Genomic DNA, 18,447 nt, shown 5'->3' with positions numbered 1-18,447 from the left:
ACCTCTAGAGCTAACATTCATCTACGGAAATGTGAAGGATCGAGAAGTAAGTTGAAAGACATCACCAGAGAGCAATGTGGGACACTCTAAAGAACAACTCCTCTGTTTTGTTCAACAAATAAATAGCATGAAGAAGGAGGAGGAGGAAGGGAAAGAAGAGGAGACGCAGGAATTGAAGAGAATGTTCTAGATTAAAAGAAACTTACAAGACATTACAACCAATGCAATGTGTATGCCTTGTTTGGATTCTGATTTGAACAAACCAACCAAATAAAGTCATTTTTGAGATGATAGAAAAGTAGGGGGGATGGCCCGGTGGCCTGGTGGTTAAGTTTGGCTTGCTGCTTCAGCGGCCTGGGTTCGGTTCCAGGGCACAGACCCACACCACTCATTGGCGGCCATGCTGTGGCAGCAACCCACATACAAAATAGAGGAAGATTTGCACAGATGTTTGCTCAGGGCAAATCTTCCTCAAGCAAAAAAAAGGAAGATTGGCAACAGATGTCAGCTCAGGGTGAATCTTCTTCAGAAAAAAAAGAAGAAAAATAGGATACAAATAGAATATTAGATGATGTTAAGAAATTACTGTTAATTTTGTTAGGCATGGCAACAGTATTGTGATTATGTGAGAAAATCTTCTTATCCTTTGAGATGCATACTGAACCATTTTCAGGTAAAATGTGAGACACATTGAATTTACTTTAAAACACATTAGCCAAAAAAAAGGGTGAGGATATGCAAGAAGGAAGTGTTGTAAAACGTTGATTGCTGAGACTTTCAGTTATAAGATGAACAAGTTCTGGGGATCTGATGTACAGCCTGAGGACCATCGTCATCAATACTGTAGTGTGTGCTTGAAAGTTGCTATGAGAGCAGAGCTTTTTTTTCTTGCTGCATTATGCTCACTCTTTGTCGACCAAGCAATTTAGAGTCTTGAAATGAGCCTCTGATGTATGCCTCCGTCGGGAGGAAAAAATGAGGTCCCACGCCTCAAAGACATACTTCTCATCACTTGGATCAAACAATCTTTCACTAAAAAGAAAGAGCAGAAAATACCATCTTCCTTAAGTAAGTAACTTTAAAGGAGGTTTAAAAATTTTCCAAAAGAGCAAAGCTATGAAGTGCTGTGCATAATAAACGCTCATTTGTATGATGCAATATTAATAAAGTACTAACATTTCCATGTCCGAAATCAGGCCAGACTCCTGAGCAGCTTTGAAGAGGGATAATTATTTATTTCCCAGTTAATCTAATTTTATTGAACCCGTAATGCTATGGGCACAATGGCAGTGCTCAGTACTGCAGGAAGAACAAGGCTAAGTAGTTTGTGTCCTGGTTCCTTTATCACCAGCCGCATGACTTTCCATTACGTTTTTACTTTTTCTGGGCCTTAGAGCAAGATGAATTTTCTGGCTGTAAATTGGGGATCAAGGCAAATACTGTAATGAAAGCAAAATACCCATTCAACACACCAAGGATTCTGAGCCAGTCAAACGCAAGGAATATGTCTTGAACTTGGAGTTGAACAGGGTTGTGGTCAATTATACTTTTTAGGAAATGAGCATTATAACTAGAAGTTTGGATTAAATGTAATTCTAGGGATCTGACTACGTATGAAATTCAGTCGTCTCATAGCCGTTAGACTAAAAATTTCACAAATGCAAGTAAAAGAGTTAGTAAGAAAGCCAAATTTGATCTAGACATTTCCAAGCTTTTCAATATCTTCTTTCGGAGAGTCACTAGAGTACTCCCTAACCACTTTGCTTCATGGCTTAAAAAAAAAGAGAGAAAAAAAGCTCTTTTGGGTGGTTTACGCGGCATGTATGACAATTTTAAAATGCTTCTGTTCCTTTGTTTAAGATACCTAAATTCATTTTCATCCCTAAAACAATCAGCAATTCCACCTTTTTTCCTCTGATGTATAACCTTCTTGAAGGAAGTTGTATCATTAACTCATTGATGCATTGACTGATTTCTTCCTTCCTTCCTTCTCTCCTGTTATTTTTTTATTGTGGTAACATTGGTTTATAACATGATATAAATTTCAGTCGTACATCGTTATATTTTTATTGCTGTGTAGATTACGTCATGTTCACGTCCCAAAGACTAATTACAATCCATCACCGCACACATGTGGCTAATCACCTTTCGCCCTCCGCCCTCCCCTTTTCCCCTCTGGTAACCGTCAATCCAATCTCTGTCTCTATGTGATTGTTTGTTGTTTTTATCTTCTACTTATGAATGAGATCATACGGTATTTGACTTTCTCCCTCTGACTTATTTAGCTTAACATAATACCCTCAAGTTCCAGCCATGTTGTCACAAATGGCTGGATTTCATCGTTTCTTATGGCTGAGTAGTATTCCATTGTGTACGCATACCACATCTTCTTTATCCATTCATCCCTTGATGGGCACCTAGGTTGCTTCCAAGTCTTGGCTATTGTGAATAATGCTGCAGTGAACATAGGGGTGCGTGTATCTTTACACATTCATGTTTTCATGTTCTTTGGGTAATGCCCAATAGTGGAATAGCTGGATCGTATAGTAGTTCTCTTCTTAATTTTTTGAGGAATCTCCATACTGTTTTCCATAGTGGCTGCACCAGTTTGCACTCCCACCAGCAGTGTGTGAGAGTTCCCTTCTCTCCACATCCTCTCCAAAACTTGTTGTTGCCTGTCTTGTTAATTATAGCCACTCTGATGGGAGTTAGGCGATATCTCATTGTAGTTTTGATTTGCATTTCTCTGATAGTTAATGATGTTAAATATCTCTTCATGTGCCTGTTGGCAGTCTGTATATCTTCTTTGGAGATGTCTGTTCAGATCTTTTGCTCATTTTTCAATTGGGTTGTTAGTTTTTTTGTTGTTGAGATGTATGTGTTCTTTATATATTTTGGACATTAACCCCTTATCTGATATATGGTTTGCAAATATCTTCTCCCAATTGTTAGGCTGTCTTTTCATTTTGTTGATGGTTTCCTTTGCTGTGCAGAAGATTTTTAGTTTGATGTAGTTCCATTTGTTTGTTTTTTCTATTGCTACACTTGCCCAGTCAGATGTGGTACTTGAAAGTATGCCTCAAAAGACCAATGTTGAAAAGCATACTGCCTACATTTTCTTCTAGAAGTTTCATGGTTTCAGGTCTTACATTCAAGTCTTTAATCTGTTTTGAGTTAATTTTTGTGTATGGTGTAAGATAATGGTCTACTTTCATTCTTTTCATCTGCCTGTCCAGTTTTCCCAACACCATTTATTGAAGAGATTTTCCTTTCTCCATTGTATGTTCTTGGCTCCCTTGCCAAAAATTAGCTGTCCATAGATGTGTGGGTTTATTTCTGGGCTCTTGATTCTGTTCTGTTGATCTGTGTGTCTGTTTTTGTGCCAGTGCCATGCTGTTTCGGTTACTATAGCTTTGTAGCATATTTTGAAATCAGGGAATGTGATACCTCCAGCTTTGTTCTTTTTTCTCAGGATTCTTTTGGCTATTCAGGGTCTTTTGTTGTTCCATTTAAATTTCAGCATTCTTTATTCTATTTCTGTTAAAAATGTCATTGGAACTTTGATAGGGATTGCATTGAATCTGTAGATCGCTTTAGGAAGTATGGACATTTTAGCTATGTTAATTCTTCCAATCCAAGAAGATGGAAAACCTTCCATTTCTTTGCATCCTCTTCAATTTCTTTCAACAACGTTTTATCGTTTCAGTATGCAGATCTTTCACCTCTTTGGTTAAGTTTATTCCTAGGTATTTTATTCTTTTCGTGGCACTTGTAAATGGGATTGTATTCTTAATTTCTCCTTCTGCTACTTTGTTGTTAGTGTATGGAACTGCAGCTGATTTTTGCATGTTGATTTTGTATCCTGCAATTTTACTGTATTCATTTATTATTTCTGGAAGTTTTGGTGAATTCTTTAGGATTTTCTACATATAAAGTCATGTCATCTGCAAATAGTGATAGTTTCACTTCTTCCTTTCCAATTTGGATCCCTTTTATTTCTTTTTCTTGCCTGATTGCTCTGGCTAGGACTTCCAATATGATGTTAAATAAGAGTGGTGAAAGTGGGCATCCTTGTCTGGTTCCTGTTCTTAGAGGGATAGATTTCAGTTTTTCTCCATTGAGAATGATATTAGCTGTGGGTTTGTCATATATGGCCTTTTTTTATGTCGAGGTACTTTCCTTCTATTCAGAGTTCTTATCATAAATGGATGCTGTATCTTGTCAAATGCATTCTCTGCATCTATTGAGAAGATCATGTGATTTTTATTCTTCGTTTTGTTAATGTGGTGTATCATGTTGATTGATTTGCAGATGTTGAACCATCCCTGCATCCCTGGAATGAATCTCACTTGATCATAGTGTATGATCTTTTTAACACATTGTTGTATTCAATTCGCTAGTATTTTGTTGAGGATTTTTGCACTGATGTTCATCAGTGATATTGGGCTGTAATTTTCTTTTTTTGTGCTGTCTTTGTCTGGTTTTGGTATCAGGATAATGTTGGCTTCATAGAATGAGTTATGAAGCTTCCCTTCCCCTTCAAGTTTTTGGAAGGGTTTGAGAAGCATAGATATTAGGTCTTCTTTGAATTTTTGGTAGCATTCACAAGGGAAGTCATCTGGTCCTGGACTTTTATTTTTGGGGAGGTTTTTGATTCCTGTTTCAATCTCCTCACTGGTGATTGGTCTATTCAAATTCTCTATTTCTTCTTGATTCAGTTTTGCAAAGTTGTATGATTCTAAGAATTTATCCATTTCTTCTAGATTATCGAATCTGTTGGTGTATAGCTTTTTGTAGTATTCTCTGATAAACATTTGCATTTCTGAGGTGTCTGTTGTAATTTCTTCTCTTCCATTTCTGACTTTATTTATTTGATCCTTCTCTTTTTTTCTTGGTGAGTCTAGCTAAAGGTTTGCCAATTTTGTTTATCTTTTCAAAGAATCAGCTCTTAGTTTCATTGATTTATTCTTTTCTTTTCCTTTTTATTTTTTAGTCTCTATTTCATTTATTTCTGCTCTGGTTTTTATTATTTCCTTCCTCCTACTGATTTGGGACTTTGTTTCTTCTTCTTTTCTAGTTCCATTAGGTGCACAGTTATATTATTTATTTAAGATTTTTCTTGAGGTATTGCTATAAACGTCCCTCTTTGAACCACTTTTGCCATATCCCATAAATTTTGGAATGTTGTATTTTCATTTTCACTTGTCTCCAGGTATTTTTTAATTTCTCCTTTGATTTATTCATTGACCCATTCGTTGTTCAGTAGCATTTAGTTTAATCTCCACATATTTTTGGCTTTTCTGATTTTCTTTCTGTAGTTGATTTCTAGTTTCACACTATTGTGGTCAGAAAAGATGCTTATTATTCCAGTCTTCTTAAATTTATTGACACTTGTTTCACAGCCTAATATGTGATCAATCCTGGAGAATGTTCCATGTGCATTTGAAAAAAATGTGTATCCTGTGGTTTTTGGATGCAATGTTCTATATATATCTGGTCTAATGAGTCATTTAAGGCCAATGTTTCCTTATTGATCTTCTGTTTGGATAATCTATCCATTGGTGTAAGTGGAGTGTTAAAGTCCCCTACTATTATTGTGTTACTCTCTATTTCTCCATTTCTGTTGGTTAATAATTGTTTTCTATATTTAGGTGTTTCTATGTTGGGTGCATAGATATTTACAAGTGTTATATCCTCTTGTTGGATTGTTCCCGTTATCCTTATGGAGTGATCTTCTTTGTCTCTTGTTATAGTTTTTGTTTTAAAATCTATTTTGTCTGATATAAGTATTGCTACCCCAGATTTCTTTTCTTTGCCATTTGCAAAGAGTGTCTTTTTCCATCCTTTCACTTTCAATTTGTGAACGTCTTTAGGTCTGAAGTATGTTTCTTATAAGCAGAATATTTATGGGTCTTGTTTTTTTATCCAGTTGGCTACCCTATGCCTTTTGATTGGAGCATTTAGTCCATTGACATTTAAAGTAGCTATTGGTAAGTATGTGCTTATTGCCATTTTGTTACTTTTTTTCTGGGTGTTTTAGTAGTTCTTCTCTATTCCTTTCTTCTTCTCTTGCTCTGTTCCCTTGTGGTTTGATGGCTTTCTTTAGTATTCTGTTTGGGTTCCTTTCTCTTACTTTTTTGTGCATTTATTATAGGTCTTGTTTGTGATTACCATGAGACTCGTATATAATAACCTATGTATATAGCTATCTATATTAAGTTGATGGTCTCTTTAGTTTGACCTCTTTCTAAAAGCTCTACTCTTTTACTCCCTTCCTCCCACATTTTATGTTTTTGATATCATATCTAACCTCTTTTTTTACTGTATATGTATCCATTACCCTCTTGTCACAGAAATAGATAATTTTAGCACTTTTGTCTTTTGACCATCATATTGTCTTCATAGGTGGTTGATCTGCTACCTTTACTGTATGTTTCCATTTACCAGTGATTTTATTGTGGTTTTTTTTGTTATAATTTTCTTATTCCTATTTGTGGTATTCTCTTTTCCACTTAAAAAGTCCCTTTAGCATTTCTTATAAAACTGGTTTCTTGGTGATAAACTCCCTTAGTATTTGCTTCTCTGGGAAACTCTTTATCCCTCTCTCCATTCAATGATAACCTTGCCAGGTAGAGTATTATTGGCCGTAGGTTTTTTCCTTTCAGCACTTTAAATATATCATGCCACTCCCTTCTAGCCTGTAAGGTTTCTGTGGAAAAGTCAGCTGATAGCCTTATGGGGTTTCTTTTGTGTGTAACTTGTTGCCTTTCTCTTGTGGCTTTTAGGATTCTCTCTTCATGTTTAATTCTTGACATTTTAATTATAATGTGTCTTGGTGTGGGCCTCTGTGCTTCCTGTACCTGGATGTCTGTTACCTTCCTTAGGTTAGGAAAGTTTTCAGCTATTATTTCTTCAAGTAGATTCTCTGCCCCTTTGTCTCTCTCTCCTCCTTCTGGGACACCTATAAAATGGATATGAGTGCTCTTGATGCTGTCACAGAGGTCCCTTAGGCTGTCCTTGTTATTTTCCTTTTTTCTTTTGTCTGTTCAGCTTGGGTGATTTCCTCTCATCTTTCATCCAGCTCACTGATCCATTCTTCTGTATCATCTATACTGCTATTGAAACTCTCTAGTGAATGTTTCATTTCCAATATTGTATTCTTCATTTCTAATTGGTTGTTTTTTATATTTTCCAGTTCTTTCTTGAAGTTCTCACTGAGTTCATCCATTCTTCTCCCAAGATCAGTGAGCATCCTTATGACTTCCTGTTTGAACTCTTTGTCAGGTAGATTGTTTATTTCTGTTTCATTTAGTTCTTTTTCTGGGGGTTTGTCCTGTTCCCTTACTTAGGACATATTCCTTTGTCTCCTGATTTTGCCTCTTTCTCTATGCTTATATCCACGTATTAGGTAGGTCAGCCTTGTCTCCTGACCTTGGAGAGATGGCCTTATGTAAGAGATGATTTCTGAGACCCAGCAGTGTGCTTCCCAATCATCACCAGTTCCAAATGTTCCAGGAGTGTACCCTCTGTGGGCTATATGTGTCCTTCTGTTGTGACAGAATTTCTCATGCTACAGGTGCTCTGGAAGGCTAGGCTGTCCCCCTGGCTGGCTGGTTGTAATGCTCAGCTCTGTGTGGCTACTATGGACACTTCAGTCACTTTATCAGGCATGGGGAACAGCAGCACAGGTGGCTGCAAGGTCTAATAGCACAATGCTATTGCATTTTTTCTGTTAAGTGAGTAGGCCCACAGCGTGGCTGGTTGCTAGGCTCAGCGGCTTGCAATTGCTGTAGGCCTCCAGCCTGCAAGGCTGTTGTCAGCTCTTTCAGGATTGCCACTGAGCAGGGCGGGTCCCAGGCACGGGAGCACAGAATTGTTTCAGGCTTTAGAAGGTGGAGCCAATTCCCTTTGTGGCTGCTTGAGAAACACAAGTCTGCTGCAACTGACAACCCACCCACAGGGCCACACACCCCATTAACACAGTCCTGCCCTGTGCATGTGCCCCAACCTGCTGAGGCAGACCCAGTTGCCCCACTGCTTAGGCCTCACACAGTCCACCAGTGCAGGCCTGCCCCTTGTGTGTACCCTGCCCCGCAGAGTGAGACCCACTCGCTCAGCTGCTGAGGTTCCAGGAACCCTGCCTATGCAGGTCCACAAGTTGCCCAAGGGCTTGCTGTTGGATGGGGCCAGTCCCTAGGGCAGGCTGTCTGCCTTGGCTGAGCTGGATTAAATCAGTGCTCTAGTGGGTGGAGTAAACCCTGGGCTAACAGGCCAGGGGAAGAACTCCAATGACATCTGCCAGCGTCTGTGTCACCACACCTGTACTAGGTCACTGTAATAGCCACCACCACTGTCTCAGTTCCTAGAGAGGTCTCACCTCTCACTGAGAGGCACTCAGAGCCTATAAGGTGAGTCTTTTTTCACCAAAAGACTGTGAACCTTTCTTTCTGGTGATTTTAGGTTGCTTTCCAAAATGGGTGGGTCCTTTAAGAGCCAGGCTTTTCTTCCTTATATCTGCTAGCTTTTCTGGGGGTATTTCCCTTTTTAGTTAGTAGCCAACAAAGCTAGATATTATGACACTTGTCTCAGTTGTGCTGAGTCTGAAGGATGTTTATAGCGGTACCACTCCCCCACTCAGGCCCCCGACTCCTCCAGGGAAGGCTGCGTACCTTAGGGTTGCTTCCAACTGGCCATGAAGCACTGTGTCTCACAAAGGTGGCATTTTTTTCTCTTCAGAAAGGAATTTCTGCCTCTTCTGCCTCAGTTAGGACTGTCCCTTCTTGCAGGGGTTCTTTTTGTCCAGACTTCAGTTCTCTCAGGGGTAATTGTTCCAAGAGTAGTTGTAAATTTGCTGTGTCTGTGGGAAGAGGTGAGTTCAGAGTCTGCCTACACCACCATCTTAACACTGTCCCCCTGTCAATCATACCTTAATAAAGCTGGGGAAAATGTTAATTGTTGAATCTGGGTGATGGGTATACAGGGCTTCATAAAAATATTTACTGTTCTTTTACATATTTTTGAAAATCTTTATGACAAAATGTTTAACAAAAGACAATGGATTTATTTTTGGAACTTAAAAAAAGTGATTATTAGGTTCATATGGAAGAATGGAATACTTGTGTCATGGACAACTGAAAACATAGATTAATGAAGGGTAATGACACCATCAGTCACTAAAATGTATTGTGAAGCTGCAGCTACAAAAGTGGTACTGACACAAAAATAAACAAATGGAAAGAACAGAAAACCCAGAAACAAGCTCCTGTTACATATAAGACGAGTTTTTAATAAAATTCTGATTTCCAATAAATAGAAAAGGTTTGAATTATTCACTGAATGATACTAGAACAACTCCTTAATAACTTAGAAAAAAGGTGTTTCCCTATCTCACTCCCTAGACCAAAATAAATTTCTGGTGAATTGAAGATTTAGCATGTTTTTCAAAAATCACAAAAGAACTATAAGTAAATAAGGTGAATATTTATCTGACATCAGTCAAGAAAGACTTTTTTCAGCATAAAAACAAAGGGATTAAAACATGAAAGAGAAGACTGAGTTGCCTACTCCAGAGTTTAAAACTTTGGTCCAAAGCAAAAACAAGGAAACAAATATTTGCAGGATGGGATTAGAATAAGCATTTATCAAGCTCATTCATTCAATCATCAGAACCGTCCTCTAAAATAAATATTATTGTCTCTATCTTATAGAAAACTGAGGTTCAGAAAAGTTGAGAAACTTGTCCAAAGTCACATAGCTAGAACCTGGTAGCACTAGGATTCCAAACCAGGGCTGCCTGACTCCAGTTTACATCTGCTAGCCACGTTACCATACTGCCTCTTGTGTATAAGTTAGTAGTATCCTTAATATATAAACAGCTCTTAAAACTCAATAATAAAAATAAAAGTTCCCCCAATAAAAATGGGTAAGATAGAAAAACAGGCAATTCACGAGAGAAGAAATACAATTAATCAGTATAAACAGATAAAGAAATGCTCTCCCTCACCAATATTCAGAAGAAGGAAAATTAAAATGAGACACTGTTTTCCATTGGCAAAGATTTGATTTACTTCTTTCTTAATATCCTATACTTGGTGGGTGTATCTGTTAAGTAGCTTTGTTTGTGAGCAACAGGAGCTGAATTTCAGACTGTTCTCTTTATTTTTAATTTTTAAAATTTTTCCTTTTTCTCCCAAAGTTCCCCAGTACATAGTTGTATATTTTTAGTTGTGGGTCCTTCTAGTTGTGGCATGTGGAATGCCACCTCAGCATGGCTTGAAGAGCGGTGCCATGTCCGCACCCAGGATTCGAACTGGCGAAACCCTGGGCCGCCAAAGCAGAGCACGTGAACTTAACTACTCAGTCACGGGGCCGGCCCCTAGACTCTTCTCTTTAGAGCACTGCCTTCTCTGATCAGAATTGAATGGACAGGTGGGCAGGCTAGAGGTCGTGGAAGAGTCCAGTGGCTCTAACCTGGGCCAAATGCCCTCACCTGTCATGGGGAAGTACCTGGTGATCAGCAGCCACCCAGAATTAGAGGAGTTGGGGGGCAACGACTCCACCAAAAGAACGGATGCTGGGCAGACAAAAACAAGACACATCTACACAGAGCAGGTGTAGGCTCCCCTACCCTCATTTACTTCCCTTCTGAAAGGCCATTTGACCGGATATTCAAAGCCAGAAAAACGATCACATCCTTTGACCTAGCATTTCTCTTTGTTGTTTGCTTTATTTTTTATTGAGGTAAAATTGACATGTAACATGACATTAGTTTCAGGTGTACAACATAATGATTTGTATTTAGTTACATTGCAAAGTGATCACCATAATGTCTAGTTAACGTTTGTCACTATGCGTGGTTACAGACTTTTTTCTTATGATGAGAACTTTTAAGCTCTACCCTGCTAGCGACTTTCAAATATGCAGTACAGTATTGTTAACGATAGTCATCGTGCTGTCCATTACACCCCCAGGACTTCTTTATTTTATAACTGGAGGTTTCTACCTTTTCACTGACCTAGCATTTCTACTTTGACAAATTTACCCTAAGAGAATAGTTAGAGATGTGACTCAAACTGTGTGTGCAAAGATTGTTGTCACAGCTTTATTTATGAGAGTGAAAAAAATGGAAACCTATATGTTTCCTAATAGGGAACTGATGATATACGTTTTGGCATATCGATCTTAGAAAATACCACGTAACCATTAGGAATGATGCTATTGGAGGACACTTCACGACACATGAAAATGTCCTCAAAATAATCTTAATTGAAAAAGCAGTACTTCAATGTATATGTGTAGTTTGTAATCAGGAAAAAAAAGCCTCAAAAAAATGCGCCTTCTAAATAAAGCTGCCAAGGGGATGCTAGGATCCCCAAAGTAACATCAGATCATAGAATATAGGGCTCCTCTTTTCCTGAGAGCTTTGAAAACAGCATGAGGGATTCAAGTTAAACCCACGGAAGAACTTCCTGACTGTGAGGGTTGTCCTGGCCTGCAATATCCTCTTCCTCTCTCAGGGTCAGACAAGGTAACGCCTTGCTTCAAAGGTCCAGGAACTGAATAGGAATTATCAGGATGCAATGACAGAAGTCACAGATTAGTTAGGAATTAACTGTGTGTCCTTGAGCCAGTCCCCTCCTACCTCTGGCCTCCGGTTTCCTCATCTTTCAAATGGGAGGGTGGGAGGATGGCCTTGCTCTCCTCCAGTCCTGGTAAAGTACTTTGGTTCAGTGGGGTTTCTGTTTGGGGCCCTTAAGACCCTGAGCCCCAGCTTGCCTCTCTTTCACCAAATGCAGGAGGCAAATAATGTGAAATCCAAGGTGGTGTTTTTGGCTGAGATGACTTTTTGCTCAGGATCCCTTAGGGCCAGGGGAGGGGGTCCCAGAAGCCACCTACATCTGCTGTGACCAGCAACCTCAGCCAAACCAAAACCCGTGCTCCATCCACACCCGACAGCTGAGGCAGCTGGCAGAGGGCAGTTCTCCCAGATCCACTGGAGAGGATCTCACCGAAGGCGGGGGGCTCTCTCTCCCACCCACGGGGTCCCGGGCTGGCCTCACTCACTGTGCCAGCCTGGGCCAGCCTTCTCCAGCAGGGAGCTCTGACCCCAACCCCAATGCTGCCTGGGCATCCAGGACTCTGCAACGCCCTCCTTGCCGTTCAAAGCTGAGTTCCATCCCCTGCTGGGGCTTCAACATCTTAGAGACCCAGGAAAGGGAGGGTCTGACTCAACAGCCTTCACCCTTTATGCAGATGAGGAAAACTGAGGCCCAAAGAGGGAGAAGACGTGCCCAAGATCACAGCCCAAGTCAGCAATACAGGCAGGACTGGATCCTAGCCCCCCACACCCAGGACCTGCCCCCACCCATCATCGGTTCTTGCACAAGCACCCTTGAGGCTCTTGGGCGGGAGGTGGGGCCAGGACAAAGCAGACATGTGCCACTCCATCCACCCCTTCTTCTTCCTCCCCTGACTCAGCTGCTCTAGCCTTCCTGGAGCTGCAGGTGTTAATTTAGGGGCCCCTGGGCCCTGACCTTATTAGATACTGGCAGCAGAACCATGAGGGCCTGGAGCCTCCTCCTCCTGGTGGCCTTCCTGGCTTTGGGGAGCCAGCTGCCTGCTGCCTTGGGCAGCAGGAAGAGAGGTGAGTGTGGGTCCGTTCCTCTGCTCCAGAGACCAGGCGGTATCTACTTCTCTGGGGACAGCAAGGGTTTGAGGAAGGCAGGCAATGCAGTGTGTGTGTGTGTGTGTGTGTGTGTGTGTGTGTACCTGTGTGTGTCTGTGTGTGTATGCCTGTGCGTGTGTCTCTGTGTGTGTCTGTGTGTGTGCCTGCTTCTTGGTGCTTCCAGCTGCTTGCATTCTGTTTGTGTATCGTCATGCCTGTCAGTCTGCCCGTGTCTTTATCTGTAAATATCTTCCGGCCAGTTTCTCAGTGTTTGTCTGTGTCTGTCTACATGTCTGAATGTGAGGTTGTGTGTGCACGCATGCACCTGTCTCCGTGTTTATGTGTATCATTGTGCCTGCTTGTCTGTGCGAATCTGTGTCTGCACATGTATACTTAGGTATGACTGCATCACACATGTATGTCGAGCCTGTATGCCTGTACGCATGTGAACACGTGTCTCTGTGCCTGTGGGGAGGGGGAGCGAACCTCTCGGCACCCGCTCTTCCCTGTTTGTCTCCATGGAGGTGTCTGGATCTGAGGGTCCGCAGGGCGGGGAGATGACCTTTTCCGTCATCTTGTGTGGCCAAGAAGGCCGTGCCTGGTCTGGCCTCTGCCCATCTTGTTTCTGTCCTTCTTGGGCCTTCTCAGTCCCGCAGCCCAGTGTGTGGAAGGGACTGTGGACCTGAGTAGGGGGCGTGGTCTCCGGGCTCTGGGATCTGTGGGGAGGAGTCTCGACACCCCCCTCTTCTCCCCCACCTCCTGGAAAAGGCTGAGGCTCACCTGTCAACAAGCGAGGGAGGAGGGGCTGCCCGAGCAGCTGGACTGCGCCTCCCGACCCGGGCGAGGCCTCCCCCTCCATCCCTGTCTGGGGCTGGAACTCTCTGACCGGCATACACCTGTGCAGTCCTGCCTCTGCTTGGGGGGAGGGGACAATCATGGCGACAGGCTCCTACGTCCTCTCTGCCCCCTCTAGCGTAACTTAGGCCCTCCTCGGAGGCAGGGCTCTCTCCCTGGGCGTGAGCAGGCTTGGGGAGCAGACTGCTCAGAGACCCCAGGCTGAGGAGGGAAGGGTGCTGCAAGTTCCCAGGCCGGAGCCCGCGCCGGCTGTGATTCATGTGCCATCACCACCTGCCTCCTCACTGCGATGCTGTGAGGTCGGGACTATTTTTATCCCCATTTTTCAGATGTGGAACGCAAGGCTCAGTGGGAAACCACTTGCCCAAGGCCAAAGACTGACTCTGAGTTAGTCTGTAAGCGGCATTTGAGTGCAGGTCTTCAGAATCGGGAAGTCTCACCTCCCCCACTTACTCCTTGTAAAATGAGGTCTCATGCCTCTCTCTCAGGAGTAAACGGTGTCTTGAGGAATAAGGGCCTGGCGTACAGTAATGCAGTGGGCAATCGGGAGAGCTGCTGCGGGCACTTGGAGCGAACACCCTGACAGTCAGCCCAGCTGCTCAGAGATGAGAGTTGGCACCTGCGGGACCGGAGCCTGCTCAGAACCTCTCTCACGGCCAAGTGGTCCACACTGGTCTCTCCCCCAGTTCACCACATCTCCATCCTTCCCTGGTTCCCATGAGCCACTGCCTGACTCTGGGTAGAACTTCAGACGGTGGAGGAGTGACAGGGTTGAGGGGAGGAAAGTCTCAGTTTTGCTGTCTGTGGAAGCCCAGGCACCTCTGTTTAAAATAACCCCCCCTACTCAAACATCTAAGGGTCCCTGACTTAAAGAGCCTGGCACAGTCCCTGATAAATAGTGTCTACAAGTGAATTCAATGGTTATATGGTACCGATGGATAGATCTGTGTCTGGGGAGCACTGTGCATATGATTGTGTGTATATGACTGTGTATGCGAGTGTATGCCTCTGTTCACACCCACACGTATGCTACATGTTTATATATATATGACTGTGCACGTCTGAGTGCATGTGCAATTATCTGTGTCTCTATATTTATGTATGCAGGCCTGTATATATGAGGGGATGCCTCTATATTTGATGATGTGAATATGTCCCAATTCATATGTACATATATGACTGTGTTTGTACATATATATAACTGTCTTGTGAACCTCTGGATATGTGTATCTATGTATATGCATAGGTTAAATCATATGAAATTGCAACTTTTGTAGATCAAAAAAGTCGACTATCAGCAATTTCATGTGGTTGAGCCCACGGGTAATTGTGTATATACACCGTGTGTTTGCCTATTTGACCATGTATGTGTATCTGCATCTGTGTGTGTATATACATATTTGTGTCTGGGTGTGATTCTTTTATTCTCTGGGTCTACATATCCATCAGACTTACGGGCACTGTGCGACGGTTGGTGTGTGTATGGCTGCGTCTCTATGCATCTGTCCATGAGCGAGGAGCCTGAATTTAGAGGGAACGTTAGAAAAGGCAGATGAAGACTTGAGTGTGACCCAGCAAGTGGGGCGCCTGGCACCCAGTCAGGGGCTGGAGAGGGCAGGTGGACACCAAGGAAAGCCACAGCCCTGGATCCGGCTGCGGCTGGGGCCTCTTCAATCTTTTCTCAGACACTTGACTGAAGTCAAGGCCCAGGACCAGTCCCCGTCCCCAGGGCTCAGTGGCAGCCAGAGCAGAGGCATGGGAGGTCAGAGGGAGCACCGCCCTGGGAGATGAGGACTCAGAGTCCTGGCCAGGCACGCATGGGTCAGGGTAGTCTCTCTCCTGTCAGGCATTGAATTCTCCCTCTAAAGGGAAGAAGATACTGACTCAAGCTCTCTGTGTGAAATCCAGAAATGGCCCAAAATCCTAAGAAGAAGAGTGGCTAGGTAAGCTCTAGCACAGAACATTCTAGAGCCCTTCAGAAGAGTGCCTCAAAGACCAAGTTAATGCAGATTCCTGAAACAATGCCCTCTGCAATGGTGACAAGCACACGGCCCAGATGTGGCCGACTGTGGCTGTGTGACAATGCACCAGGCTGGCAATAGCTGACATACCTGTGATGCTCGATCTCCCTTCAAAACCCTTTCTTTGAAATCACCACCGAGCCCTAGTGTTTTATGTCAAGAGCTGTGCTTCAGCCTGATGGTGAGCAAAGCAGGTGGCAGGGGCCGGGGGGGACTGACTTAGTTAATCAGGGGTCAGAGACTAGGGTCTGCTGAGGACGTGGTGTTTCACCTGAGGCCTGACGAATGGGGTGTAGGAGAGAGCACCAGGCAGAGGGCACAGCCAAGCGAGGCCCTGCGAAGAGAAGCAGCTTGGACCAGGTCAGGAGCCGCAAAGCAGAAGGAGCGGAGAGGGTGAGGCCAGAGATGGGCCCAAGTGGAGACTTTGGACTTCATTTTTTCCTGTTCTTTATGTCATCTGAGTTTCAAACCAGGCCTGGGAAGAGGGTCCAACTTCCCATTTCACAGACAGAAAACTGAGGCTTGGAATCAAAAAAATTTGTCAGCCATTTGTGACAACGTGGATGGACCTTGAGGGCATTATGCTGAGTGAAATAAGTCAGACAGAGAAAAACAAATACCGCATGATCTCACTTATGTGTAATCTGAAAAAACAAAAGAAACCAAGTGCATAGATACAGAGAACAGATTGGTGGTCTGACCTGCCTCCAGCTGTAAGATTTGGGGGTTCTCTTACAGAGAAATTGGGGGGCTGTCCACCGGATGATGGGCCGTGCCTCCAATTGGTGCCGGACCAGTGCATGGACGACAGCCAGTGTCCCTCAAGGAAGAAGTGCTGCTACCAGGCTTGCTATCGCCAGTGTGTCCGTCTGGTCTCAGGTAAGGTCCCCCTCCACCTTGCTGGCCGCCCAAGCCCCGAGCCCCCGGGCCGGGCACAGGCAGGGCTCACCCAGCCCCTGTGTTGCAGTCAAGCAGGGCAGCTGCCCCAAGGACCCCCTGCGCTGCCTCAGCCCCATTCAGCACCTGTGCCACCAGGACTCAGACTGCCGGGGCTCCAGCAGGTGCTGCCTCGGCGCCTGCGGCCGGGACTGCCGAAACCCTGTCAAAGGTATGGTTCCTGTGCACCTGGGGCAGGTTCTTTCCCTCTCTGAGCCCCAGCTCATGATATCCTTCCAGCTCAACACGCTTAACAGGATACCTTCCCAGCAGCCTGGGCCTCCCTGTAGCCAGAATTGGGGAAGTGGATAGAGTGGGAGGGGTCCTGTTAGGATGACCGAGGAACTGGGGAACCTTGGTTCTCTTACTGAACTTGCTGTGTTACGTGGACCACACTCCTAAATGGCTCTCAGCTTCAGTTTGTCCTTGTAAAGGAGGGTGGGGTGTCCTGCCTTAGAGGCCACCAGGACTGGGCCGATGGGGTCTGGATGGGGATCAAGCCCAGACCCCAGAGCCCTATTATGGGAGGGGGTTAACCCTTCCCTCCTTCCTCCTCAGGCTGATTCTGGTTTAGGATCCACGGCTCTGAACCTCAGGTTGATGTTCCCAGCAGCAAAAGATGATGATGACGGGCTTGGGACCCTGCCACCCAGGCCGCACTCTCTCTGCCAGCGGCCGTTCCAACCTTCCGATAAACTGATCTGGAGTCATTCCACCTGCAACACCCCCGCCCCCACCCACCCACAGTTTCTCCTCCTGGGAATCAGGGTCCATAGCCAGACCGCAAAGGACCCATCTCCTGCACACTGAACTGCTCATCCTTTCCAACGCCCACTTTCACATCTTGTTGTACACACATTTCTTCCACCTAAAATGCCCAAGACAAGCAGGCCCCTCCTTGTGGAGTCCTGATCCCTCCCTCAGGCAGCCAGCCACCCCGAGCGTATGTTGTAGCAGAGTTTTCCAAACATCAGAATATTCACATACCCCTTTCACAGTTTCCACCATACCTGCCGAACAGCTCCATGATTTTGCGTACGGCCTGTACTACTACTCACCTAAGGTTTTTCTTTAAATGGACTCACCTTCATATATGAGTACATTTATTTCAAAGGAAAACCTTGATATCGCTACTATAAATGTGTGCGCGGGATCACTTGCCACAAATAGAGTGGAACTGTAAAAGCAAATGCAACGAAAACAGCTAAGTTCCATTAAAGTAAATCATGCCAGATTAAACAATGTTAAATAATGTTATTGAATTCTAGCTGGATGCTGCCACCTGCCAAGACCGTGAGCCTGAAGCTTGTTCTCTCTCTCTGTTGTAATAAATGAAGCTGAGCAAGGGTTAAGAGATGTTAAAGATACAGATCTCTAAACTGAGACTTCCTCCCTGGGGTAATCAGAAAGTCTGAAAAGAGAAGAACTACAATTTTCTCACTCCAAGAGTCTATGTTGCACAATGTTGCATCCGGGTACACCCTAAGATCAGCTCGAATTGCTCCACATTTGGGGAAATGTTGCTTGAACAGGTGGGATGTCGTTTTGATGGGAGGGGCTGTCTGTACCCTTGGAGGAGACCTCATTCACCTCAATTTCTTGAGGGCCCGGTCTGTAGTCAGGGCCTAGTGAGGGGGGTGGGGCGGGTGTCAATGAAGGAATGCCAGCCATCTAAGGGACATTCCTGGGCCCAGATAGCTGAATTCCTGACAGTCCTATTTCCCCAGGACCTGCTTGGGGAGGAGAAGGAGGTGGGCAGACTCCTTCCTGGTTTATCGACTGGGTCTCCTCAGCAGATGGAAGAATCTGGGGCTGGGCAGTCAACCCTGGAGGGGAGGCTGGGTATCCTGGGTCTTCTTTCTTTGTTCCCTTGACCGGGCAGTGTGGTCACAGGTGAGTCACCGCTCTGGGCCTCTGCTTGCCCTGTGGGAAGACAGACAGAATTCTACTTCCTCACTGCCATGGTCCTGC

The 18,447-nt window shown here is 44.2% G+C and overlaps 1 protein-coding gene across 1 annotated transcript; it reads left to right on the top strand.

The window, feature by feature from the left end:
- The first annotated feature begins 12,435 nt into the window (after positions 1-12,435).
- WFDC5 (WAP four-disulfide core domain 5) lies at positions 12,436-17,828 on the top strand. Its single transcript, XM_014735276.3, has 4 exons — positions 12,436-12,643; positions 16,279-16,419; positions 16,508-16,648; positions 17,035-17,828. The coding sequence occupies exons 1-4, from the start codon at positions 12,559-12,561 to the stop codon at positions 17,037-17,039; spliced, it is 372 nt and encodes a 123-aa protein (XP_014590762.1). The 5' UTR covers positions 12,436-12,558; the 3' UTR covers positions 17,040-17,828.
- Positions 17,829-18,447: the final 619 nt, after the last annotated feature.

This window comes from Equus caballus, chromosome 22 (assembly GCF_041296265.1).
Source record: "Equus caballus isolate H_3958 breed thoroughbred chromosome 22, TB-T2T, whole genome shotgun sequence".
Taxonomy (NCBI): domain Eukaryota; kingdom Metazoa; phylum Chordata; class Mammalia; order Perissodactyla; family Equidae; genus Equus; species Equus caballus.
Note: the sequence above shows the minus strand (reverse complement) of the source record. Positions and strands in the feature narration are given on the sequence as shown.